The sequence below is a fragment of the Siniperca chuatsi genome, linkage group LG7, assembly GCF_020085105.1.
Source record: "Siniperca chuatsi isolate FFG_IHB_CAS linkage group LG7, ASM2008510v1, whole genome shotgun sequence".
NCBI lineage: Eukaryota > Metazoa > Chordata > Actinopteri > Centrarchiformes > Sinipercidae > Siniperca > Siniperca chuatsi.
In genome coordinates, this window is record NC_058048.1 from 30,832,146 (window position 1) to 30,859,893 (window position 27,748).

Sequence of the window (27,748 nt, forward strand, 5' to 3'; positions counted from 1 at the left end):
CCACGTAAATGTGACAGGAATCATTTCAAACTGTTTTTATTCCAAAAGCATTTAATTAACTCTGCAAATACAAACTAGAGTCAGGAAACACACGACTTCTTCAGCTGAATCAAACTAATCAGCGCTGTCAGAAAACGTCTTTTGAACAAACAAATTACAACATTAAAACGTCGGCCGGAGTTCGTCGTCGTGGCGACTGTTGCTACGGTAACCGGCTCATCATCAAGGTAAACAGATCACACTGAGTGAAAGAGTTCACACAAAAATATCTTTTTCTTTTACAAAAATAGATCATAAATCTAAAGTTCATGAAAGTCTGTCCAGTTTCAGGTGATGATGATGATGATGGTGATGAAGATGTGAGGTGAAGGTGAGTTTGTTCATGTCCATCCAGCTGCTGTCTGTTGTTCCTCGTCACATTTACATCGTGAGAGTTTAACAGTTAAAAATCACATTTAACTCACCGTTCTCTAAACCCCGCCCCCAAACAGCGATTGTCCAATCATGGCTTAGCAACCGTTTCTAGGCACGGCAGGCCAGTCAAGCATTACTTTGCCCGGTGGTGTCTTTTTATTAACTTTGCCAAAATCCAAAAAACGAACAAAGTTTAAGGAACTGATTAATCATTGTTTATCTGCGCTAACGTTAGCATGTGCGGCTAGCTAGCTTACTACAGTAGTAAGCTAGTGTTATTTCCAAAGACAAGGGGCGTTTCATTAGCTAACTTTTATATATTATGTGGAGTTACAGGTCACGTTAGAAAAACTACCTGTTCAGGACTGGAACATCCACTGTGTGGGAGCTAAGATGCTAGCTTAGCAGAGTTTAGGCTAACGTTAGCAGCTCTGTCCTGAGCTTTATTAGATTTGAAAAGTTGGAAAAGTTTGCACTCCAGTAATTGCAGCCAAACTTAGTTACAAAATAGCAGCAATTTAAAAAATTGTATTCTGTGTCTCAATTGGCGTTCTTCCATATTTACTATTCTGAGCGCATAAGTGCGTTCACACTGACAACAACGGCCAAATGCAGTGCGCTACGAGTAGCAGTGGTGTACTCGTAACGGTCAAAAAGTTGAGTGTGGATCGCTGGGCGCACCCTCGATGGTCGCCATCTTGGCTTACGTAGCAGAAGGGGAGCGGCTGCTCAGGTGAACGCCGCGCTATACAAATGTTAGCTATACATGTGTTTTTTTTCCCACTACGCACCATCAGCATGTTTATTGAGTTAAGTTAGCAGTCTGTAATGAACGGTTGCGATTCGCCATTAAAGAATAAGTCAAATGTTGTGATTGTCTTTTCCGGCACGTCAGCCATGTTCGATTTGAGCCGACGCAGCATTATTGTTTCAGTCAGCAGCCGTGATGGACGTGGACCAGTCCTCCCTCCTGAGGCCCCAGTTCTGTGAGCCAATGGGGTTTGAGCACGAGTTGTATGAAGTACGCTACGTAAACTTTCACCTATTTCACCTTAGCAGGTCCACCAAAATCTGCTTCTGAACAAATTTGAGACGAGAAATGAGCAATCCAGTTGCTGAGTCTTCACTCACATTACATCTACAAGGCCTAATTTTAAAAAAACTTTCGTAAGGCAAGGGCACTACTGCGCTGCCACTGCTCATTTCCCATAGAGGTTAGCGAGTTAGCTAAAAGTAGCTTGTGGTGTACTGCATACAGCCTGTGGTAGCTCATCAGCCGCCAGCAGCTAGCTTTCCAACAAATGCTGTTCTAATAAACTTACGACGTGTGATCAGCAATTAACTATTTGAGAGTGATGACAGTGTCCACTGTGATGATGGACGTGGTCTGAGAGTGATGACATAAACAGGTGCTCAGGCCTTGGCGTCGAGCATCTCCAGCAGCAGTTTGTGGAGGGGGACGCAGCGGTGGCGGTGCAGCCGCAGGAAGGCCTGCACGGCTCGGTCGGCCGTCTGTCTCAGCAGGGGGAGGCTCATCAGCAGCCGGCCCGCCCGGTGCTGCTCTCTGCGGGACGACTCGTACTCCTGCAGGGCCTCGTGGAGCCCGTCCTGGAACCTCTGCACCGAGTCCGGACAGTCCACCGGGTCGGCATCTGACGGACGGACAGAGAGGGGACGTTAGGACACTCTGTGGTGTAACTAAGTACAATGTTGAGGTAATAGTACAAAAATACTTTAGATACTCTGGTTCCAGCTTCTCAAATGTGAGAATTTTATGTTGTTGTTTTTTTTTTTAGATGAATCAATAATTAAATGAATCGCTAGATGCAACCAGTCATTTCTTTTCATGTCACTTTTTACTTCAACAGCTACATCTCAGAGGGAAATTTACTTTCACCTTTTACTTCACTACATTTACATGTCACCGCTTCAGTTACTTTACACAGAGACAGATCCTGACCGAGTGCAGGCTCAGGACACCGAAACAGGAAGGACACTAAATATCCTGGAAACCAGAAGGAAACACAACATGTGGTCGCTGTTGAGACAGAGATGCACAACATCCAGTGAAATAAGGAACGTTTACTTTAACAAGTTCAACTTGAGTTAAATGAGCTCAACATTAAAAATACTCCGAGGAGACGGAGGCCGATCCTGCTGCCCCATATGTACGAACACAACCCGAGGGCCAGTGAATGACCTGCACGCATTATCATCCTCCGATCTTACTTATCCGTATATATTTTAATATCACAATTCTTCTGTTTATGTACAGTGAGGAAAATAAGTATTTGAACACCCTGCTATTTTGCAAGTTCTCCCACCTAGAAATCATGGAGGAGTCTGAAATTGTCATCGTAGGTGCATGTCCACTGTGAGAGACATAATCTTTAAAAAAATGGACAACAGTGGACCTTTTTTCACCAAGTTGCTTGGCAATTTCCCCATAACCCTTTCCAGCCTTGTGGAGGTCTACAATTTTGGCTCTAGTGTCTTTGGACAGCTCTTTGGTCTTGGCCATGTTAGTAGTTGGATTCTTACTGCTTGTTTGGGGTGGACAGGTGTCTTTATGCAGCTAACGACCTCAAACTGGTGCATCTAATTTAGGATAATAAATGGAGTGGAGGTGGACATTTTAAAGGCAGACTAACAGGTCATTGAGGGTCAGAATTGTGTACTACTCCCGTGCAATATTAGTTTTCCCATGTTAGTTTTTCTTATTTATTGTTATCGATATTATATACCTCCATTACTCTCGACAGTACATGCACCGCTCCCTATTACTATTACTTATATTATTACATTGTATTATTATACTTTACTATCATCATCAACCAGTAAACCCACTTGGTACTCGACACTTAGTTTATCTTATACTTATACCGACCTGATACTTAATTTATTTTCTGACCTGTTTTATAGTGTTTATAGTGTATTATATTGTTTGCTAGTACTTTCTCCTGTGTGCACTGCCGTAAAGGCGAGCTGCTGTAACAAAGAGTTTCCCTTCGGGGATCAATAAAGTGTTTCTGATTCTGAATTCTAGCTGATAGACAGGTGTTCAAATACTTATTTGCAGCTGTATCATACAAATAAATCGTTAAAAAAATCATACATTGTGATTTCTGGATTTTTGTTTTTTAGATTATGTCTCTCACAGTGGACATGCACCTACGATGACAATTTCAGACCCCTCCATGATTTCTAGGTGGGAGAACTTGCAAAATAGCAGGGTGTTCAAATACTTATTTTCCTCACTGTACATGTTTTTATTTAACACTAGCTTTGGCAATGCTAACATCTGTTTCCCAGGGAGGGAGGACACGAGACGGCCAAGTGGGAGACAATAAAAGCTCAAGGTCAGCCTGTGGGTGTTTGTACCACGCACACACACAAGCATCATCTTCTATTGTGTGAAATATTGATGTTCAGACAGTTAACACACACACACAGTCTCCTCCAGCTATAACAGCTAATAGATCCAGAACCGAGTCAACATCAATACGGTTTATTGATCCAAGGCTCAGACAGTGGGAGACTGAACAGACTTCAGCTGGAAGGACCAAGCAGTGTCCCATCATCCACTGCTTTAACAGGAGTGTTTAATACAATCACACACTGCCAGTCAGATGTTATTGATCGACTGCTAACACACTGCTGTCCATCCACTGTCAGCAACAACTGACCCCACTAACAAGTATCGTATCACAGCCTGATGGATCTTCGTCCTCCACTGGTGTCCAGAAACTGTTAAAACACATCAGCGAGCCGCTCTGTTGCACTGGGCGACATGTTCCTTCATCACCATGAACACACACACTGTAGTTTATTCTGTCTCAGTCCCACACACACCGTCCTGCTGCCCCAAACACTCACTACAGCACCACATGTGGATTCATCCGCCGCTGGAAATAGTCCCCAACAAATGCACTGTTTCCTCCTGTTTGTTAAAAAGCTACAGCGAGCAGCTGTTTGAGGAACTGAGCCTTTAAAAACACTATCATATATATATATACATATATATATATACATATATATATATATAAGATTTACGTCTTCAGCAGGAACCAATGAGCTCGGACATATATATATACTGAGAGTATACATACATAGACAGGAAGTCAGACATATACTGAGAGACGGGACTGAATATTACATTACATACATTAGATTAGATTCAACATTGATTGTCATTACACAAGTACAAGGCACCGAAATGCAGTTTAGGTCAAATATATATACTAGAAGTGCAATAAGCAAGTGCAGGATATAAAAAATACAGCAGTGTGAAAAGTGTTTGTCCCCTTCCTGATTTCTTATTTTCTTGCATGTTTGTCACACAAAGTTCAACTTTTGTCTTGTCAGTCCACACATACATATTTTCCCAAAAGTCTTGGTGATCATCAAGACTTTGGGAAAAATACTGTGTTTTATACATATATACACGCTTGATTGCAGTTGTTGCTGCTAAGGGTGGAGCAACCAGTTATTATATAGGTTTAGGGGCAATCGCTTTTTCACACAGGGCCATGTAGGTTTGGATTTTGTTTTCCCTTAATAATAACAACCTTCATTTAAAAACTGCATTTATATATTATATACATACATGCATATACATATGCGTATACTTGTGTTATCTTTGACTAAATTTGTTTGATCTGAAACATATAAGTGTGACAAACATGCAAAAATAATAAATCATACCACTTTATGTGCATAAATGCAGGATAGAGCAGTATTATGAAAATATTTCATAAGTGGTATACATGGACATGTTGTTGGTTTGAGTCAATGATGAGAAAAATATAGAATAACACAGAATTAGACAACACATGGTGGTGGAGCTAATCAATACTGCAATGCTTCAGCTCCCAGCCTCTGATCAATATCAATAACCACTCCTCTGGGATCAGTAAGTTCCCCCCCAAATCTCCCCCCCAACTTATCCTCTCTTATAATTATAAATCAATATCAGTATTCAGGCTGCTGTTTCTGTTTTTACACTATTTCTGTGTGTGTGTCAGGGGCAGATCTACACTACAGGGGGGCAATGGGGGGCAACTGCCACTACTGTGGGGTTTACCCTCTCAGGTCTGGTGAGAAACACTGAATGTAAACAATATATATATATATATACATATATATATATATATACATATACACATATATATTATCATATATATATACATATATATACATATATATATATACATATATATATATATACATACATATATATATACATATATACATTATATATATATATATATACATATATATATATATATATACATACATATACATATATATATACATATATATATATATACATATATATATATATACATATATATATATATATATATATATATATATATATATATATATATATATATACATATATATACATACATATATATATATATATACATACATATATATACATATATATATATATATATATATATACATATATATATATATATATATATATATATACAATACATACATATATATATATATATACATACATATATATATACATACATATATATATATATACATATATATATATACATACATATATATATACACATATATACATACATATATACATATATACATACATATATATATATATACATACATATATATATATATATATAGTTTCATGTTTAAAAAGATTTACGTCTTCAGCAGGAACCAATGAGCTCGGAGCTGAGAGTCGCAGACAGGAAGTCAGACAGTACTGAGAGACGGACTGAATATTACATTAGATTAGATTAGATTCAACTTGATTGTCATTGTACAAGTACAAGGCACCGAAATGCAGTTTAGGTCAAACTAGAAGTGCAGGATATAAAATACAGTGGTGTGAAAAAGTGATTGCCCCCTTCCTGATTTCTTATTTTTTTGCATGTTTGTTACATGTTTGTCAACAAAATCCAAACCTAAAGTTCAACTTTTGTCTTGTCAGTCCACACAGTATTTTCCCAAAAGTCTTGATGATCACCAAGACTTTGGGGAAAATACTGTGTTTTGGACGCTTGATTGCAGTTGTTGCTGCTAAGGGTGGAGCAACCAGTTATTAGGTTTAGGGGGCAATCACTTTTTCACACAGGGCCATGTAGGTTTGGATTTTGTTTTCCCTTAATAATAACAACCTTCATTTAAAAACTGCATTTTGTGTTTACTTGTGTTATCTTTGACTAAATTTGTTTGATCTGAAACATATAAGTGTGACAAACATGCAAAAAAATAAATCATACCACTTTATGTGCATAAATGCAGGATAGAGCAGTATTATGAAAATATTTCATAAGTGGTACTATGGACATGTTGTTGGTTTGAGTCAATGATGAGAAAAATATAGAATAACACAGAATTAGACAACACATGGTGGTGGAGCTAATCAATACTGCAATGCTTCAGCTCCCAGCCTCTGATCAATATCAATAACCACTCCTCTGGGATCAGTAAGTCCCCCCCCCCCAAATCCCCCCCAACTTATCCTCTCTTATAATTATAAATCAATATCAGTATTCAGGCTGCTGTTTCTGTTTTTACACTATTTCTGTGTGTGTGTCAGGGGCAGATCTACACTACAGGGGGGCAATGGGGGGCAACTGCCACTACTGTGGGGTTTACCCTCTCAGGTCTGGTGAGAAACACTGAATGTAAACAGAAGCTTCTATATAATAGTTTTCTTGTAAACAGATCATATCGAAGCTAAGTTACTGAACCCTATATGTTCCAGGTCGCTGTGTGGATGATTTTATCAGTGGTGGAGGAAGTATTCAGATCCTTTACTTAAGTAAAAGTACACAAGTATTATCAGCTTCATGTAGTAAAAGTACATGTTCTGCAGTAAAACGTCTCCTGTGACTGATATCTGATTCTATCTGACATTATTAGATTGTTAATACTGATGCATCAATGTTAGAGCAGCATTTTATTGTTGTAGCTGCTTGAGGTGGAGCTAGTTTTAACTGCTTTATATACAGTTAGCTAGTTTTAACTGCTACAGTTAGCTAGTTTTAACTGCTTTATATACAGTTAGCTAGTTTTAACTACTTTATATACAGTTAGCTAGTTTTAACTGCTACAGTTAGCTAGTTTTAACTGCTTTATATACAGTTAGCTAGTTTTAACTACTTTATATACAGTTAGCTGGTTTTAACTGCTTTATATATAGTTAGCTAGTTTTAACTGCTTTATATACTGTTAGCTAGTTTTAACTGCTACAGTTAGCTAGTTTTAACTTCTTTATATACAGTTAGCTATTTGAATTGCTTTATATACAGTTAGCTAGTTTGAATTGCTTTATATACAGTTAGCTAGTTTGAATTGCTTTATATACAGTTAGCTAGTTTTAACTGCTTTATATACAGTTAGCTAGTTTTAACTGCTACAGTTAGCTAGTTTTAACTGCTTTATATACAGTTAGCTAGTTTGAATTGCTTTATATACAGTTAGCGAGTTTAAACTATTTTTATATAACGTTACAGTTAGCTAGTTTAGTCCAGTGGTTCCCAACCTAGGGGCCCCTCCAAAGGGGGTTAAACTTGACTTTTCTCCAATCTTTTTTCATTAAATGTTCAATAATTTGACCTCTTTGAGCCTCAAACAGTTTATTAAATACAACAATGTTAGAAGTTTAGAAGGAAAATGTCAACAACAACACAATATTTGCCTCTGAGATGTAGAAAGTAGCATGAAAAGAAAAGTACTGTACTTACGGACACATTTGAGGTACTTGAGTAAATGTACTTACTTTCCACCACTGGATTTTATACATATAGTTTTTAACGTTTCAGTACTTGTTGATAGACGTCTCTGGTTGGATCTAATATCAGCCAATTACTGCATTCCCTGCTGACAGACAGGTGAAGTTTACCTGTGTGTGTGCGTGTGTGTACCTGAATTAGCGAGTGCCATGGCCTTCAGCGTCACCACCTCCTCGGGGCTCAGGTTCATCGCCTGGTATTTTGCCGTCAGGTGACGCAGCGCCTCATACAGATCGGCCAATCCCACGGCTCGACACTGAGCCTCGTCCAGCCGCAGGTTCCCGGCGAACACAAGCTCCTCCCCCACCGCGCCCTGTGACCGCCAAGCCACGCCCACCAGCAGCGCCTCCATCCAACCGCTCTGCAGCAGCGACATCTGGTCGACCAATGAGAGCCCGGAGAAACCTGAGAGGGGCGGGGCAGAGCAGGTGATACATCATTATATACGAGTACTCAGGATAATCAGGCCATAATTAAATGTTAAAAATGGAAATGGAAAGAAAAAATTAAACTCCTGAAATTAAAAATGTAAAAACTCAGATTGAACACTTGAATTGAAATGTGGAATTGAAAAGGAAAGTGAAAACATATAGCTTTAAGAAAATTGGAAAGGGAAAATTAAGATGTAAAGTTGGCCGTATTACTGAGTACTAAAATAAAATTATCTGTATCTGTCATTTATCTTTTAATTTTCCATTTTCCCTTTTTAATTGTAATTCTGGGTTAAATTATCAACATGTATGTATTAACATGTATGTATGTATTAAGCCTGTCTGATCTCGGGCTGTTTCAGACACTGCTGCAGAGCAATTAAACAAATAATAAACTGTTTTCTAAGTGTATTGCATTTACCAAAGAAAGAAACTGGGGCCTTTATCTCCTAATTATGACTTCTGTATCTCAAAATTACAAGAAAGGATCTTGTAATTAAAAGAAAACATTTTGTAATTACGAGGTAACGGGTGTTACAGTGTATTCTGTGACCTGAATAAAAAACTTTATTGTTACTGCAAACGTTTTTTTATCATATTTTATTGCATGCTTTTATTTTGATAGCTGTTACTAAATGGTACCATAGTAATGGCAGACTTTTATTTCTGTCTCCTCTGCAGGAGGAAGCTGCTGTTCAACCTCAGCAGCTTTATTCTCCTGAACATGCAGCGCAGAGTGAAAAGTGTTCAAGAGGACCCCCCAGGTGATTTGAGTGTGTACCTGGGATCTGTTTGGCCCAGCCAATCAGAACCAGCAGCTCCCGGTTCAGGAGGTCACACAGGGTCAGCAGGGTCCGCAGGCTGCTGTCACTGGTTGAATCGTCCTGATCGGCAGCCAGCGGGGCGGGCTCTGTCAGCAGCAAATGGGAAATCACCTTGTTTCCTAAAAAGACAGGTAATAATTAAATAAAATAATAAACATAAAGTTTGAATGAAATGAAAACGCTGAGTGGGAACGTGTGAGCTCACTGCTGCTGACGGGGTGGGTGTACGGGGCTTTGGTGTATAAACTCAATCCAGTTTCCACCCGCCTCTTGTACTTCTGCCGTCCTCCTCTGACTCGGTCCATACGAACACCTGCAACACAGAGAGGAGGATTTCCTGTCAACTAATTCTGCTTCCTCCCGTCCTCCGTGACCTACAATACATCGAGGTCTGAGTTGTTTTGAGACTCTGTAGTCATTTTGCATCTCTTTGAATTTTATTTTGTCTCTTTATAGTCTTTTTTGTGTCTCTTTGTAGTCGGTTTGCGTCTCTTTGTAGTTTTGTAGTTTTGTAGTCATTTTGCATCGCTATGTGGTGGCTTTGCGTCTCTTTGTAGTTGTTTTGCGTCTCTCTGTAGTTGAGACTCTGTAGTCATTTTGCATCGCTATGTGGTGGCTTTGCGTCTCTTTGTAGTTGTTTTGCGTCTCTCTGTAGTTGAGACTCTGTAGTCATTTTGCGTCTCTTTGTGGTTTTGTAGTTTGTTGCATTGCTATGTGGTGGCTTTACGTCTCTCTGTAGTTGTTTTGAAACTGTAGAAATTTTGCGTCTCTGTGGTTTTGTAGTTTTTTGCGTCTCTTTGTAGTTGTTTTGAGACTTTGTAGTCATTTTGCGTCTCTTTGTAGTTGTTTTGCGTCTCTTTGTGGTTTTGTAGTTTTTTGCATTGCTATGTGGTGGCTTTACGTCTCTCTGTAGTTGTTTTGAGACTTTGTGGTTTTTAGTTTTTGCGTCTCTTTGTAGTTGTTTTGAGACTTTGTAGTCATTTTGCATCTCTTTGTGGTTTTGTAGTTTTTTGCATTGCTATGTGGTGGCTTTACGTCTCTCTGTAGTTGTTTTGAGACTTTGTAGTCATTTTGCGTCTCTTTGTAGTTGTTTTGAGACTTTGCGTCTCTTTGTGGTTTGTAGTTTTTTGCGTTGCAATGTGGTGGCTTTGTGTCTCTTTGTAGTTGTTTTTGTCTCTTTGCAGTTGGTTTGCATCTTTTTGTAGTCGGTTTGGTCTCTTTGTAGTCGTTCTGTAGATTTTTGCTTTGCTATGTGGTGGCTTTGTGTCTCTTTAAACTGAGCTCTGTGACTTTCCAATAAGAAATGTTAACAGCCACTTCAAACAGAGGCTCAACAACACTGCAAAGACTCATGGGAAGCTTCTCTGACGTGACATACCCTCCCTCATCATCCCGGCCTGGAGACATTTCTGGAAGCGGCAGGCCTGACAGGCTTTCCTCCTCCGCTTGGTGATCTCACACTGGTTCATCACTGGACAGCTGTACTCGATGTTGCCTAGGTAACCACAAACAGGAAGTACGTACAGGAGGGTTAATGACTCTCAATCGATTATACTGAGCAATAAATAAAAGGGATTTCAGACACTTATGAATCATCATTACTTATCTAGAGAAATAAGTAATTAACAACAACAGGGACCAGGAGAAGTCTTTACATGAAATCATCAAAAACAAAACACAGATCAAACATTTTAGCAAGATTCTTATTGTTTGAAGAGCAGATTGTGTCGATGTCAGCGGTGGAACAAGTTCTCAGATCTTTTACTTAAGTAGTAATAGCACGGTGTAGAAATACTCTTTTAAAGGAAAAGTCATGCTTTTAAACCTTTTTGAAGGTCCAGTGTGAAACATTTAGGAGGAGCTATTGGCAGAAATTAAATGTAATATGTATAAGTATGTTTTCATTAGTGAATAAGCCGTTTATATCTGCAGAGGGAGCGGGTCCCCTGCCACGGAGGCCGCCATGTTGCACCGCATGTTGCACCGCCATGTTTCTACAGTAGCCCAGAACGGACAAACCGAACACCGGCTCTAGAGAGGGCTGTTCGTGTTTTTCGTGAGGGTCTCAGCCACCGTAGTTTCTCCTACACGTCTGGAAGGGGAGGGTGAAGCGAGCGGTGTTCAAATGGTTGCAAACTGCAATTGAACCACTAGATGCCACTAAATCCTGCACACTGGACCTTTTAAAGTAAAATTATTAGCATTAAAATATACTTAAAGTACCAAAAGTAAAAGTAATTATGCAGAATGGCCCATTTCACAATAATATATATTATATTATTGGATTATAATTATTGATGCATTAATGTGTTCATCACTTTAATGTTACATTTTAATTACTTTATATACTGCTGGGTAGTTTTATATATATATATCATATAAAACATCATTATTTTTATATTTTGTATTAATAATCTGAATCTGCAAAGTAACTAAAGCTGTCAAAATAAATTTAGTGGAGTAGAAGTAGAAACGTATAAGCGACTGCAATGGGCCACCTGACCACCAGGGGGGCCTTGTGCGATGAGGTCTTGTTTTTTTAAGGGAAAAGCTCAACTCTATGTTAAGCTTTATTTGTTAATTAAAAGCTTTATTGATAATAAAGTATGCCTAGTCATTTATTTTCATTCAGGGATATTAAAATGATTGGGGGCCTTGAGACTGTAGCCAGGGGGGTGGTGGTTTGGGTTTGGGGGGGCCAAAAAGTGTAAGACGTTGCTTAGGGCCCCCGAATGTTCAGAAGCGGCCCTGAGTAGAAAGTAGCAGAAAATGGAAATACTCAAGTAGAAGTACCTCAAGTACCTTTACTTGAGTAAATGTACTTCCCACCACTGGTCAATGTACTGTTCGATTCCGTCAATGAGTAATAAAAACAAGGCTTTTTAAATTATTTTGTCAATATTATAATAATAAAATTATATAAATAATCAATTTCTTTTGACTTCTTTTTATGTTTGTTTGTCTGTTTCCTCTGTCCATGTTGTCATCTTGTCTATTCTCACAGAAATCTATAGAATGAGACCCCCCAACCCCCCATCACACACACACACACACACACACACACAGTGTGTACTGGGGCTTAAACTCCAGCGTCCTGTTAACAGGATATTGAACAGCAGCCTGACGATACTCACACTGTTGCACATGAACGCAGTGAGATAATTGCGTGGAAAAGTGGATAATTTGGTTAAATTATCAGATATTCAGCGAATAAATACAAAAGCAGCATAACAAGCGTCGACTTAAAAGCGACAGACTGTGGGAATAAGTACTTCATGTTCCAAATACGTCCGTTTTCATTGATTATAAACTAGATGTTTGTTTTGTTTTTACAGTTGACTTTTTCTATGAACCCTAAAGAGAGAATTCAAACCACAAAGATTCAGAGAGACGGTTTTCAAAAGGAAATATTTCAATGCTATTAATTCAGTGGTATTTAAATTTTAGTAATCGAGTAAAACTTACTTAAAGTATCAAAAGTAAAAGTACTGCTTGTGAGAAATGACCCCGCTCGATGAGTCGTCTGAGTCCAGCAGCTGATGTGTGATCTCGTAGCTTCACGCACTAATCAATGCAGTGAGTGCTGCTGTATTGATCAGCTCCGCCTATAAATTAGCTTACTGATTAACACACACCCCCTGCGGCTCTCACCTTGTATGGTCCTCTTGAAGAAAGCCTTGCAGGCCTCGCAGGACGCCACGCCGTAGTGATACCCGGAGGCGAAGTCACCGCACACCAGACAGAGCCTCTTCGGCCCCGCGGCGCCCATCGGGGTCAGGAAGTCGCCCCTCAGGATGGAGTCCACCTGCGGAGAGGAAACACACTGTGTTTGTCACGTTCTGACTCCGTAACAACCTTTAAACGATCCGGCTGGTGATGTTCTGGATTTTGTTTCTCTGTAAATGTGCTCAGGCTTCGATCGCCGGCATTTCAAACCGTGAAAGTTTGTGGCGATATCAATTAATTTCAATCCGCGTGAACCTTTGGCTTCGAGTTTAACTCTGGTGAACTTTAAGTAAACTAATTTGTGTCGCTGACCTACACAGACCTGGTTCACACACAGCTAGGAGACAGGAGGACATCATGCCGACACAGCTGTTAATAAACTGTGGACACTTATTGCGCGTTAGCGACCGAGCTAACTATCACGCTAGCTGCCAGTCAGACAGTCAGACTGAGCTTCTTTCCCTCTTCAGTAACTCTTTCTTGAATGAAATGATGAACAATCCTGAGAACGAAATGTCAGAGAAAATAGGAAGAAGCTAAGAGAGATATTGTGACTGACTAGCGCTAGCATGTTCCCAGCTAACGCTGTGAGCAGTTACTCCGCAGTCTGTCAACACTGTCTGACTTCCTGTCTGCGGCTCTCAGCTCCGAGCCCATTGGTTCCTACTAAAGACGTAAATCTTTAAAAAACACCTCACAGATATATAGTTTCATGTTTTTCATTTTTGAAACGTTACTCAAACAGGAGGAAACAGTGCATTTGTTGGGGACTATTTCCAGCGGCGGATGAATCCACATGTGGTGCATGAAGACTATTTCAGTGAGGTGTTTTTTAAAGGCTCAGTTCGGCGCTGATTTTTATCAAACCAACAGAAAACAGTCCTGTTGGGGACTATGTGAATCCACATGTGCTGTTGTAGTGAGTGTTTGGGGCAGCAGGACGGTGTGTGTGGGACTGAGTCAGAATAAACTACAGTGTGTGTGTTCGTGGTGATGAAGGAACATGTCACCCAGTGCAGCAGAGCGGCTCGCTGATGACAAAAGACAAACAGACAATAAAATAAAATGTTAAACGTTCTTCACCTGAGCTGAAAACGAACCCGACTGTGACATCGAGAAACGCACCGAAGCCTCTGACACCACAGCGCTGCCTCCGACGCTTCCTCCGCTGGAACTAGATCCTGTCGGGGAGTCCGGCTCCGGCACTCCACAGAGGAGGCTGTAGGAGGAGGAAGAGGAGGAGGAGGAGGAGGAGGCCGGGCTGGGGAGGAGGAAGGCCGGGTGTGAGGGGCTGAGTGCGGGCGTGGCGTCCAGGGGGAAGGAGGGACTGAGGGGGGAGGAGTGGAGAAAAGAGGCCGGAGACTGAGCTTCATCAGCGGAGGAGGAGGAGGAGGAGGAGGAGGAGGAGGAGGAGGAGTCCAAGATCCTGAGGAGGAAGAAAAGTGTGAGATTAAACAGCTGAAGATCACAAATCGGGAGCAGTGATGGAGAACAAACACCAGAGAGAGACTGATAATCAGAACAAACAAATAATCAATGATTTTCAGAGTAAAACTTCCTTTGAAAACCAGTTTGATCAGAAAGAGTCATTGTGACAGTAACAAACAGTCCGGTTCACGCAACATGATGTCCCATTCACCTCATTTACAGGTGGTTTCATGCTTTTATACAAAAACACAGGGTATGTTGTCTCCAATAAACACCTCGCACGCACGATCTTGATCCCGAGTTTGATCCGGAAGATATTTGGTCTCTAAGTTAAAGGTGCTCCGTGGAGGTTCGAGTCAAAATACGTTGTTTGTAACTTTCCTCTAGAACGAAACACAGACGTGTTTTATAATCTGACGCCGCTGTCAGCAGGACGACATCATCATCATCATCATCATCATCATAGTCTTCCGAAACGGTTACAAATCCCTACTGGGAAATAAATCTGGTTTATAACGTGACAACACTGTGGTGAAGCTTCGGTTTAGGGACAGATCGTGGTTTGGGTTAAAATGGCTTCTTAGTTAAAGTCAGGGGAGCTTCGTTGTCATGGATACAATAATAACCAGGTGGTTAAGGTTAGTGAACGATGGTGGTCGACTGCTGGTTGGAAACAGCGCGGTCTCTGGTGTTAAAGTCCAATGTTTGGCTGACCCGCCCATCCTCCTCCTCCTCCTCCCTCGCTCTATAACGTCACCTGACTTCCTGCTTCGCTCCCGATGGTCAGGAGTTATGATTCCCGCGTCTGCTGGAGGGCTTTGTGTTCACCTGAACGCGAACGTGACGCCATTTTCCGGCACTTTGCGAAACAACCGGTGATGCCGGTGTGCCAACAAAGGCAGAGAAGAAGACTGCCAGGGTTTAAAACATAAAACAGTCGGTTTTGTAAAAGGAAGGAAACAAATTCAACATGTTTGTTAGACGTCAAGGACGCACGCGGTGAGAAACACTGAAGGTAAACAAACCTTTTGTTTGTTCATAAGAAACTCCTGTTAAACACTAGTTTAAAACTGTTAACACTAGCAGTGAAAGGGCCACTGTGAATACTGAAGCTAGTGTCAGACTTTTATCTCAGAGTCGGCTGAGAAGAAACTGCAGTAAGATGTTTGAAGTTACTGAGAAATGTGTCTGATGTTTATACCACACATTAGTTAATTATTTTTTAATACGTCTTTGTTTTATCTGTGCTGTTGTTTTCCCGTGAGGTTTGATTGTTGATGATTTTCACAAGTTTGTTTTTCGGCTGCAAGATGTCTTTAAGAACCACGTTTAAAATATTTGCTTATATTAAAAAACAGAGTCCGGCTGATAGATCATCATCTGTTTCTTTAAACTGCTGAGTAAATGTTATCGGTATCACAAACACTACTACTTCTGAAACCGCCTTTAATCTAAAAGTCCATCTTTTAGATTAAAAAAAGCTGCTCCTGCTGCTGTTACAGCTGCACGAATTCTAATTAACTCTTTATAACTTCATCTAAAAGCGTTTCAAAGTGTTTGAAACAACTTGAGCGTCACGTAGAAATACAGAAAAACACAAAAAGGCGTAAAGTTTTAAAATAAACACTGAGCGAGCTGTCGGTTTCTCACCGTTGTGGACTGACGAAGTGATAGTTGTCTGTCAGACAGAAGTCCTTCAGCTCCATCCTGAACCTGATCCCAGATCAGCTTCAACAGCCTGAACCACAAACTTCAGACCTGCAGATGCAAAGCGCCCCCCCCCCACCTCCTCCCCCAAATCCGACAAATCCAGCAAAAAAAAAAAAAAAAAAACCATAAAACCTCCTCGGCGGTGCGTTCACGCGCTCAGCTTTCAGTCAGTTAAAAAGGGTTTTCTGATGGTACTTTAAGGTCCAACACTAAAGCAGGAAATAGTGAAACCTCGTTCAGCCGGATGCAGACAGACGTGAGGCTCGGAGGCGTCTGCAGTGTTATTTATGGGTCTCTCCTGTCATTACACGGGGGGGTGGGGGCGGGGGCGGGGCCTGGAGGATCAGCCAATCAGCGTGCAGCATCCCCAGTGTGTACAGGGGATTGACTTCTTCTTCTGTCATCTCTATTTATCTGGACAGCGACAGATGTAGGTCACGTACATGAACATCAGAGTGAGGGAAACACTCGGACAGACTCCTTATTATCATAATACGGAGAAATGAAGCAAATGGGAACTAAAAGCCAAGTTAGTTTAAAGTTTTCTGCTTTTCCTCCCGTGTGGGAAAACTTTTAACGACTGCTCTTAAATTCAAATTAAATTCTAATGAAAGGATTTAGTGTCTCTCTCCCAGGTTACATCCTGACTGAAACAGCATTATTAAATATGTATTGCGGTGATTTTTTGACCTCATTATTAGGAAAAAATAGAAAACGTAAATGTTCACGTAATAAAAAACAAAAGGAAGACGTGTTTTTAGAGCGATGTCACGACAGTATCGCCGTTTACATCTTTGGTTGTTTTAAATTTGCAGTTCAGTCGCCGTCGTTGGCACGCACTGTTACCGTGGCAACGCGTGTTGTTCTTCCTTCGCCCGTCACCAGATTAGCTGCAGGGACCAAAATGGCCGTTCATTTGTCGACGGTTTATTGCATTTTCTTTTGTTAAATTCACGTTCATCTTTAATTTTGTTATCATCGCAGAAAGAAGAAGAAATATTCGAGATATATTCAGTTTTCTGTCGACTAATCGACTCTCAGCTTTGGTTATTTTTCTTCACGTTGATGAAATAATCTCACACAGTCACATGGAAACCTCAGGGACACACCTGGTTTGTTTGCCGTGTGTGTGTGTGTGTGTGTGTGTTGACAGCAAACAGAACATTAAATCAACAGGTAACTATGTTTATAATCAGCTGATTGAACGGTGATTGTCCGATCATCAGGTCAGTGTTTAGTATTCACACGGACAAATACTCTGTATACAAAGATGTGTTTTAAGTCTTTACAGAACCAAGAACAAGAGTTTAAGGACTGAACATAAGCTGCTAACGTTAGCGCGTGTGGCTAACCTCATCAAAGGTTAGAAGCATCAGGTTTATTACTTATTTTTTTGTTTTTACAGTATTTTACTTATTTAAAAAAAGGTCTGAAGAGGTTTTCTCCAGCTCTGTGACAGACTGTTTCAATGAATCCCTTCCATCGCTTCATCTAACGTGTTCGTACGAATGAGTTTCTGTTCTGAAAGAGAAACAAGCTCCGATATGAGAATTTAATTAGAATTTCTTGCTGTTCAACACTCTGCTATCTAACCAAATCCCCAAGTACTAATAATGCTGTTCTGTATCTATTAGATTTCTATTAACAGTATTGATCGCAGTAGGCTGCGTCTGAGTCTGGTTCTGCTCGCGGTTTTTCCTTGCCGCTGTCGCCGAGTGCTTGCTCACGGTGGGAACTGCTGGGTCTCTGTAAATATCAAAGAGCACGGTCTAAAGGAAAAGTGCAATGAGATAACTTTTGTGATGAATTGGCGCTACGTAAATAAAATTGAATTGAAAAAGTAGCAACATTAAAGCTCTGTGCGCTTGTGAAATGCTTTAAATTAATTGACATGACATCATCGGCATAAAAATGCATAAACGTGTTTATTGAGTGTTGCATTGTGGGAAAACAGTCTCCATGCGTCTCCTTTGTTCTCAGAGTAGACGTGTGAAGAGAACCGAATAAAATATGTGAAAAATATTTCAGGTTGGTGACACAGAGCGAGAGCTGAGGATTAACACACACCTGATGACCAGCGCGCGAGTGTGTGTGTGTGTGTGTGTGTGTGTGTGTGTTTTCACATCTTGCTGCTTCAGCATCCTCACACACACACACACACACACACACACACACACACACACACACACACACAGTCTCCTAATCCCACCCTCAGACGTACAGGCAGCTCAGATCAGTCTCACCTACATCTGCTGTTTCATAAGATCTACATAACTGGGTCTGCCTGTCTCTCTCTCTCTCTGTCTCTCTCTGTCTCTCTCTGTCTCTCTCTGTCTCTCTCTCTCTGCCTGTCTGTCTGTCTGTCTCTCTGTCTGTCTCTGTCTCTGTCTCTCTCTCTCTGTCTGTCTGTCTCTCTCTCTCTCTCTGTCTCTGTCTCTCTCTCTCTGTCTGTCTGTCTCTCTCTCTGTCTCTCTCTCTCTGTCTGTCTGTCTCTCTCTCTCTCTCTGTCTCTGTCTCTCTCTCTCTGTCTGTCTGTCTCTCTCTCTGTCTCTCTCTCTGTGTCTGTCTGTCTCTCTCTCTGCCTGTCTGTCTGTCTGTCTCTCTCTCTGTCTCTGTCTCTCTCTCTCTGCCTGTCTGTCTCTCTCTCTCTGCCTGTCTGTCTCTCTCTCTGCCTGTCTGTCTGTCTGTCTCTCTCTCTGTCTCTGTCTCTCTGCCTGTCTGTCTGTCTGTCTCTCTCTCTGTCTCTCTCTCTCTGCCTGTCTGTCTCTCTCTCTGCCTGTCTGTCTGTCTGTCTCTCTCTCTCTCTCTGCCTGTCTGTCTCTGTCTCTGTCTGCTGTCTCTGTCTGTCTGTCTGTCTGTCTCTCTCTCTGTCTGTCTGTCTGTCTGTCTCTCTCTCTCTCTCTCTCTGTCTCTCTGTCTGTCTGTCTGTCTCTCTGTCTGTCTCTCTCTCTGTCTGTCTCTCTCTCTGTCTGTCTCTGGATATTCAGTCTCAGTGTAGTTCAGTGAGCTGCTGCTTCCAGAAGCATTTCTCTGTAAACCGTCACAGGAAAGTTATATTTTATCAATAATCTCAACGATCCAGAACCAGAATCCAGTTTCACAAATGACTGTGGCAGATAAATCTGCGAGTCCTGCCAGGCAAAATGAACACGAGAGGAAGTTATCTCATATTGCAACTTGCATGTTGCAAATTTGGTTTAACGGTAACAATATTTTAGAAATACTGAGGTTGTGAGGCCCGAATACATCATCCCCCCCCCCCGACACCAAAAGGAAAGCCTTCAAAGCTATCAATCAATCAATATTTCATATCAAAGGTGAACTCCAGTGATTTTCCACCTCAGTGTGTCTCCAGAAGGAGCTGCGTGAAGTCTGATAAAGTTTACAAGTTTGAAACTGAAACGAATGTGTTGGTGTGGAGTCAGAAAGAAGTGAGCTCACCAGACCTCTGCAGGCTACAGGCTACATTAGCCGCTACTAGCATAACACACTCCAACAGTATCAGAGTCTGTCAGAAGAAGAGCTGCATTGTGGGTAATGTAGGCGGCAGGTTTTGACAAGGAAGAAGAATGTGTGGAATAAAAAAAGAATCTCTGGTTCTGCCACATGGACTTTAAAACTGTCCGCCGTGAGTCCGACAGCGTTACAGGAGTGCAGTAATAAATCTGTGGAGAACTCTGGAAAAATGGATCAGACGACTCGGTTTCTGTGAAAGAGGTCCCGCCACAAAGCTGTGGACCGGTTGACCGACAGCTGAAAGGTAATAAAACACTGTCAGCTCAGACGATTCATGAAACAAAAACATCCACTGATAAATATTTGGACAAACCTGTGAAAGCTTCCAAGTTTCCAATTTTGAGATATCAGTTGCAGTTTGAATGATGCTTTGTATAATTTCCTGTTTGTACAAAACTGCACTCAGACCTGGAGGGATTATGGATCCCATCAGCCCTCTGGACCCTCCAGGAGGAGCTGGAGGACGACATGTTGGGACCTACAAAGAGGCAGAGAATCGATGGATGGAGTTCAGTCAAATGGCGTCAGTGTTTTACGCTTTTTTATTGAAAATTACATTTTACAGTGGCAAGGAAAAGTATGTGTAAATTTGTCGTAAAATGTGATCTGATGTTCATCTAAGTCAAGGGTGCTGACAAACGTAATGTGTCTAAAAAATAATTACACAAAAATATTCTGATCTTTCATGTCTTTATTGAACACAGTCATTCAACATTCAAAAGGGCAGTGGGAAACAGTAAGTGAACCCTTGAGTTAATGACCTCAAAAAAGCTAATTGGAGTCAGGTTTTAGCACACCTGGAGTCTCGTTAAGATAATACGTTTGGAGGTGTGGACTACAGCTACTTTGACTGATTAAAAAACCCCTCAAACTTTTGGAGTTTGCTCTGCACAAGAAGAACACGCTTATGTGAGCCATGCCTCACCAAAAAGAGCTTTCAGAGGAATATGATCAGGAATTGTTGCTTTACGTAAAGCTGGAAAGGGTTACAAAGTTATTTCAAAGACTTTAGAAATTCACCAGTCTACAGTTAGGCAAACAATCTACAAATGGAGACGCTTTGAGACTGTTGCTACTCTACCAAGAAGTGGGCGCCCAGTCAAAATGACACCAAGAGCACAACGAAGACTCATCAATGAGGTAAAGAAACAACCCCGAATGACAGCCAAAGATTTGAAGGCATCAGTGGAACTTGCTAACATCTCTGTTCATGGGTCTACAATACGTAAAACACTGAACAAGCAGGGTATCCACGGCAGGACACCACGAAGGAAGCTGCTGCTTACTAAAAAGAACATTGCTGCACGCCTGAAGTTTGCAAAAGAGCACATTGACACTTCACAGCGGCAAAATGTTTTGTGGACTGATGAAACTAAGATTGAACTATCTGGAAAACACACAGCGCTACATCTGCACGGCATATCATCATGAAAACATCATCCCAACTGTAAGGTATGGTGGAGGAAACATCATGATTTGGGCCTGCTTTGCTGCATCAGGGCCTGGCCAGCCTGCAGTCATTGAGGGGAAGATGGATTCCAGAGTATATCAGATAATTCTTCAGGATAATGTGAGGATGTCTGTACGTCAGCGGAAACTGTGCAGAAGCTGGGTGATGCAACAGGACAAGGACCCAAAACACCGGAGCAAGTCCACAACAGAACGGCTTCAGAAAAACAAAATCCACCTTTTGGAGTGGCCAAGTCAGAGCCCAGACCTCAACCCAATAGAGATGCTATGGACTGACTTGAAGAGGGCCGTGCACATGAGACGTCCAAAGAATATGACAGAGCTAAAGCATTTCTGTCAGGAAGAATGGGCTAAAATTCCTCCTCAACGATGTGCAGGTCTGATCCACAGCTACAGGAAGCGCCTGGATGAGGTTATTGCTGCCATGTGGGGGGGTCACTTACTGTTTCCACTACCATTTTGAATGTTGAATGATTGTGTTCAAAAAAGACATGAAAGATCAGAATTTTGTTGTGTAATTATTTTTAGACACATTACGTTTGTCAGCACCCTTGACTTAGATGAAGATCAGATCACATTTTACGACAAATTTATTCAGAAAACCATGAATTTCCAAAAGGTTCACATACTTTTCCTTGCCACTGCATATATTTGATGGTCTCAAGACGACGACAACGATCGTGTTTACTGCACGTCTCACTGTGAGAGATGGTCTAATAACACTTTGGTCACAATTGCGACCAGACTTTACGATGTCAGTCTGAGGCTGTCGGCTGTGCGATGATTGTGGTGAATCGTAGCGCTACGATGTCAATAAAAAAAACAGCGTTTGAGACCAGAGACTCGTCTCATCCGTCGGCACCGCTCTGATGTTGGAAAAAGCAGCAAAACTATAAACAAGCTTTAAATCCTGCGTGGTCTCCCTCTTTGGGCTGTGACACATAACTGACGAGCATGAGTAGTGATTTCATGTGATGCAGACTTATTAAGTTCATCTCAAACTACTGCAGAGCTGAATGATCTCAGTGGTTTGTACTGACATAATGTAGAAAACCTTGAAACAAGAAGTTTGTTTGTCTCATGTCATTTCAAGACATTTTATGAGTAAAGCAGTGAAATGATCCTGATCCTGAGTGCAGTGAGATAATCGGAGTATAAATATCCTGAGATAAACGGAGTAAATCTGGATTCACACAGTGAAATCCCTCTGAGAACCTGACGGCGTTCACACAGCTAACCCAGTCACCTCGATCAGATCTGGGTCACTGCTGCTGCGAGTCAACGCCGCCTCCACCTCTCAGCAACTCAGCGCTCTGCGGGACCTCCACCTAAATACAATAAAACCTCATTCAATCTTTTGTTTACACTCGTCTCAGTTTCTGTAATGTTCGGTTCATGTTAGCAGAGCTGCGTCCGTTCGCTGAGCATTCTCACTTTCAGGTTCAACACAGACGCTTAAATTCTCCTTTCACAGAAGCTTTAAGAGTGACAATCATTGCTGCATGTGCATGCACAAACTCCTGCACACTGTCACGACAACAGTTGCATATATATATATATATATATATATATATATATATATACACAGTGGTGGGAAAAAGTGTTTGCCCCCTTCCTGATTTCTTATTTTTTTGCATGTTTGTCACACTTAAATGTTTCAGATCATCAAACAAATTTAAATATTAGTCAAAGATAACACAAGTAAACACAAAATGCAGTTTTTAAATGAAGGTTGTTCTTATTAAGGGATAACAAAATCCAAACCTACATGGCCCTGTGGGAAATAGTGATTGCCCCCTAAACCTAATAACTGGTTGGGCCACCCTTAGCAGCAACAACTGCAATCAGTAACTGTTCAGAACAAAATTACCTAAACCTTAACAAAACTTTTTGTTACATGACTCCTATGAGATGCTGTGGCGTGACCTTAAAAAGGCAGTTCATGCTCGAAAACCCTCCAGTGTGGCTGAATTACAACAATTCTGCAAAGATGAGTCGGCCAAACTTCCTCCACAGCGCTGTAAAAGACTCACTGCAAGTTATCGCAAACGCTCGATTGCAGTTGTTGCTGCTAAGGGTGGCCCAACCAGTTATTAGGTTTAGGGGGCAATCACTTTTTCACACAGGGCCATGTAGGTTTGGATTTAGTTTTCCCTTAATAATAACAACTTTCATTTAAAAACTGCACTTTGTGTTTACTTTTGTTATCTTCGACTAATATTTTAAATATTTAAACACAAACATACACACTAACTCACAAAATTATCCACAGAAAGGAGTTAGCAAACACACACCGCCAAAAAAAGGCATTTTTCTTCTTTAAAACATCCCACGATGAAAAATTAGAAAAGGATTAGAAAATTAAAAAGGAAAATTAGGGCAAAAGTGTCTACACATCAAAAACTTTACAACTTGTAAAGTTATAAACTATCCAAAGGTCAAAGAATTCAACCACTACTTTTTTTTTTCAACACGTCCTCAAACCTAAACGACAGAATACATTGTTTGCCAATGACTCCCAAAACGACCTACATGACCATTGGAAAGTACCAACAACAGGCGTACTGGACCTTCGTCGTCATGGTAACAATAAGCACGTGATTAACGTTGTGAAACGGTCGTAGTTAGGTGTAGGCACCAAAACTACTTGGTTAGTTTAAAGAAAAGATCATGGTAAGTTAAGTTAGTCAGTCACAGTAAGTAACGTGACGTAACGTAAAATACACACCATGGATGTATAATAATAACTGGATACAGCGCCGTCGCTCAGCCTTGCTTCCAATTTTTTCCAGTGGCCACTCATAGTATTGCAACGAAAAATTCCCCTGTTACCCAAAAAGCGTTTATAAAAGAGACATCTGTAAAACGTCATCACAATGTCAAGTCTAGTCTATGGGCCAAACGGGAACTCGCAAGCGGGGCCAGCAGGAGACACACTACTACGCATATTCAGTGGGCCGCATACCCTGGAAGTAAACCCAGCACCCACCATTTTAGGATCTGGTATCCAGTTCTAATACATCCATGTTTCACACGGGAACAGCGGTCTCCTGGGTGAAAGTCCTGTGTTTGACCATTCCATCCACCCCGTCCTCCTCCCCACGCGGACTTTGTAACTCTGTAACTCTGTACACTGCCTCACCTGACTTCCTCCTTTGCTCCCGTTAAAACTACAATAAACGTAAATATGAGTCGTAACAAGCTGCTTGCACAGACGACCTGTAACATAAGACTGTATATAAAGATGGACGACATGTCAGCTCCCCAACAGTGAAGCCAGAACATCTGGATCGCCCCCTGGTGGCTGGCTGCAGTACAGGTCATAAACCCCGCCCCCACCATGTTAGCGGACGGGGACATGAGCCAAACTAAAAAATCAAAGTACACGTCAAATAAATTTTTCCCAAAGATGGTTTCTGTCAGTTTAGGTCGTTCTTATCACGCTGCTGTTTGTTCAAGTTATAATTTTTCTGATAAGTTTGGTTCTAATTAGTTATTTGATGTAATAAAAAGGCGGTTTCACGTCATGATTGACAGCTGAGCTCTGCTCACAACTGAGTTGGCTGGGTGTGTGGGCGGGACCTCAATACCACGGCTCCGCCCCCGATCACTACTGCGCAGACTCTGGCTCCAAATGACATCACCAGCGCAAGATGGCTGCTCCCGTATCCGGGATATTTTGGCTTCATTACAGTCTACGGGAGGAAGTAGAGATGCGTCGTCGTCCATCTTTATATACAGTCTATGACCTATACGGCCATATTTTGGGGAGGACAGGCTAATTTTTTTTCTTTGTTCAGTTACTCCACAAAAAGTAGAAATGAGCATAATAATACAGACATACCAAAACATGCAAGTATAATTAAACAAGTATTAATCTGTCCAGACAAATATACCAAGTATCTGAATTAGCCCTAAAAGTTTAAATATTAGATGTGCATGCTTCAAGTGTGGTGGACTAAATCAATAATCACAGATCATTTGCTGATGATGACATTCTGTTTATTTACTTTAGTCTTCCTCATTTCAGTTGTTTAGCAGAGCTGTATAGTGTCATCTACCCCAGCCTCAGTGTCTGTAACTCAATAAGGCACTCGTGGTCACCAGAGGGGCAGCTGTTTTTGGCCAAAGCCCAAAGAATGGGGAGGTAGAGTTTTGGACAAACTGAAGTTTATTGATTTGGTAGCTTCTGTTGCAGTAATCGAGCCTGGATGTGATGAAAGCAGGCGTAAATGACAGTGAGATCGGCGATGTTGTGGACATGGAAGAAGGATGTTCTGGTGATTTGGTTAGACTGGGAGAGGAAGGAGAGGGGGAGGATAACTCCAAGGTTGTGGACTTGGATGGAGGGGGCGACAATGGAGCAAATAATATTGGGGAAAAGACCTGGATGTATGTGGTGAGGGAGTTAGGATCAATAATTATGATCTCGCGTTTATAAATGTGGAGCAGGTGGTGGCAGAGAGGAAGCACTGGGTGTCGCTGGCATACAGGTGAAGGTGGAGAATCTGACCAAGACGTAGTATTTACAGGATGAAGAGGAGGGGACGGAGCACCGAGCCCTGGATCAGTACTGACAAAGTCTCCATCAACTGCCCGATGCTGTCACTTTGCTTTTGTTCTAATGTTTCCTGAGACAGTTCAATTGGCCTTTGAATGTCGCTGCCTTCTCACCTGATTTCCCATTTTTCTCTTTTCCCCGACGTCTCAGTGGAAACCCTCGTCTGATATGGCCGCCTTCTTTTCTTTGAATGTTTCAGAGGGTTTGACTCAGCTGCAGATTTCACAACTGGAATACAAAGAAGAACAAAATAATTTAAATAACGCTTACACACTTCTTTACAATCCCCTGTGTTGCTGCTGTCATAAATTGTTCTGAATCACCTTTAACTTCTCCTGAACAAGCTACAACTTCACCTCCTAACATCTCTGGTTACCTCGCTGTTTTCTCCTGCTCAGGGCTTCTTATTCCTGTTGCTTAGCCCGTCCATTCGGTCTGGCCATTCATCATTATTGTCACGAGTAACTGAAGCAGTTAAAGCAAGGATGTTAGCTCACCGACAGCTAATAACAAATGTTCCTCGGTATTAATAAAATGGGGAAAATATGCTGAACAGCACATTTTAAACATTACCTGCAGCTTCTTGTGGCGCCGGTGTAATATCGTCACTTAACTCACGTTTCCATCTCATCGTCTCCTTCTTGAGAGGCGTCTGACTCGTAACGGTCATCGTGGTTAGCTAGCTACAAGCATCTTAACTAGACTTCATGCTTCAGTTTAACAAAGCGGAACATTTACTGAACGTGATGTGTTTATTTATCCTCTCTTTAAATTAAATTATTTCTCCAGACTGAAACTGGACCTCGTTTAGCATAAATAGTGACAACTAGATCTTTGTTCAGATTTTGTTCTGTAATATTACGGGGGGATAGTGACTGTGTGGTCGCTACGTTTCACTCACTCGTTACTGTGGAACAACGTAAAAACACGGAGTAGGACGCAAACTCAACACACATCTGTTTTAACTCCTTTTCACCTTCGGATCCATCGGGAAAAGATGGATTTAACAGTAGTTTATCTTTTGAATTTACTGTATGCTAAAGTCACGTTTCTAGTGACTTAGGGGTTATTATTGTGAAATGGGCCATTCTGCATAAGGAGTACTTTACTTTAAGTATATTTTGATGCTAAAACTTTTGTACTTTTCAGAGTTTGAATGCAGGACTTGATGTATATGTATATATACACAGTTGGTGCAGGGAGGGATGGTCTAACTCTGTTTTAATTTGCTGTTTTAGATATAAACAGATGTAATCTTTTTGTCTTAGCAGGTCAGAATTTGACTGGTGACAGTTTGCATATTTATTCTCCTCAGGACACTGGATGAGTTTTTAATGCAGTGTGTCTGTGTGTGTGAGAGCGTGTATTACTCATGTTGTGGGGACATAAATCTGTTCACACAGTCACATTGTGGGGACTCGCCTTCCTTTTGGGGACAAAACGCAAGTCCCCATAACGTAAGTCATTGAATATTAGGGTGAAGACTTGGTTTAATATTATAAAGAGTTCGGTCTAGACCTGCTCTATAAGAAAAGCGCACTGAGATAACTTCTGTTGTGAATTGGCGCTATATAAATAAAATTGAACTGAATTGAATTAAGGTTAAGGGTAAGTCTTCAGGAAATGAATGTAAGTGAATGCGATGTCCTCTGACGTGATGGAAACACGACGGTGTGTGTGTTGAATGAGAACACCTGCAGAGATGTGTGTCTATAAACAGCGCTGGCGGTTCTGTGAAAGTGAAAGCTGATATTTCGCTGGCTCACAGTTTCAGCCTCAGTACTGGGTGAACCTCTGTAATCCCATTAATGCTGCCTGAGGGTGAAAGTGTGTGTGGACGGATTGGCCTATAATATAAAGAGGCTTAGAGACCTGGATCTA

The 27,748-nt window shown here is 41.2% G+C and overlaps 1 protein-coding gene across 2 annotated transcripts; it reads right to left on the bottom strand.

The window, feature by feature from the left end:
- Window positions 1-20: 20 nt before the first annotated feature.
- esrrd (estrogen-related receptor delta) lies at window positions 21-27,277 on the bottom strand. 2 transcript variants are annotated; one of them, XM_044202118.1, is made up of 10 exons: window positions 26,441-27,277; window positions 26,191-26,332; window positions 25,981-26,095; window positions 14,266-14,608; window positions 13,108-13,261; window positions 10,835-10,951; window positions 9,662-9,769; window positions 9,414-9,575; window positions 8,334-8,606; window positions 21-2,066 (listed from the first exon to the last, which is right to left on the bottom strand). In XM_044202118.1, the coding sequence occupies exons 2-10, from the start codon at window positions 26,231-26,233 to the stop codon at window positions 1,828-1,830; spliced, it is 1,554 nt and encodes a 517-aa protein (XP_044058053.1). In that variant the 5' UTR covers window positions 26,234-26,332; window positions 26,441-27,277; the 3' UTR covers window positions 21-1,827. The 2 variants fall into 2 exon arrangements, with proteins under 2 accessions (XP_044058053.1, XP_044058054.1); XM_044202119.1 differs by lacking the exons at window positions 25,981-26,095; window positions 26,191-26,332; window positions 26,441-27,277 and adding an exon at window positions 16,261-16,400.
- Window positions 27,278-27,748: the final 471 nt, after the last annotated feature.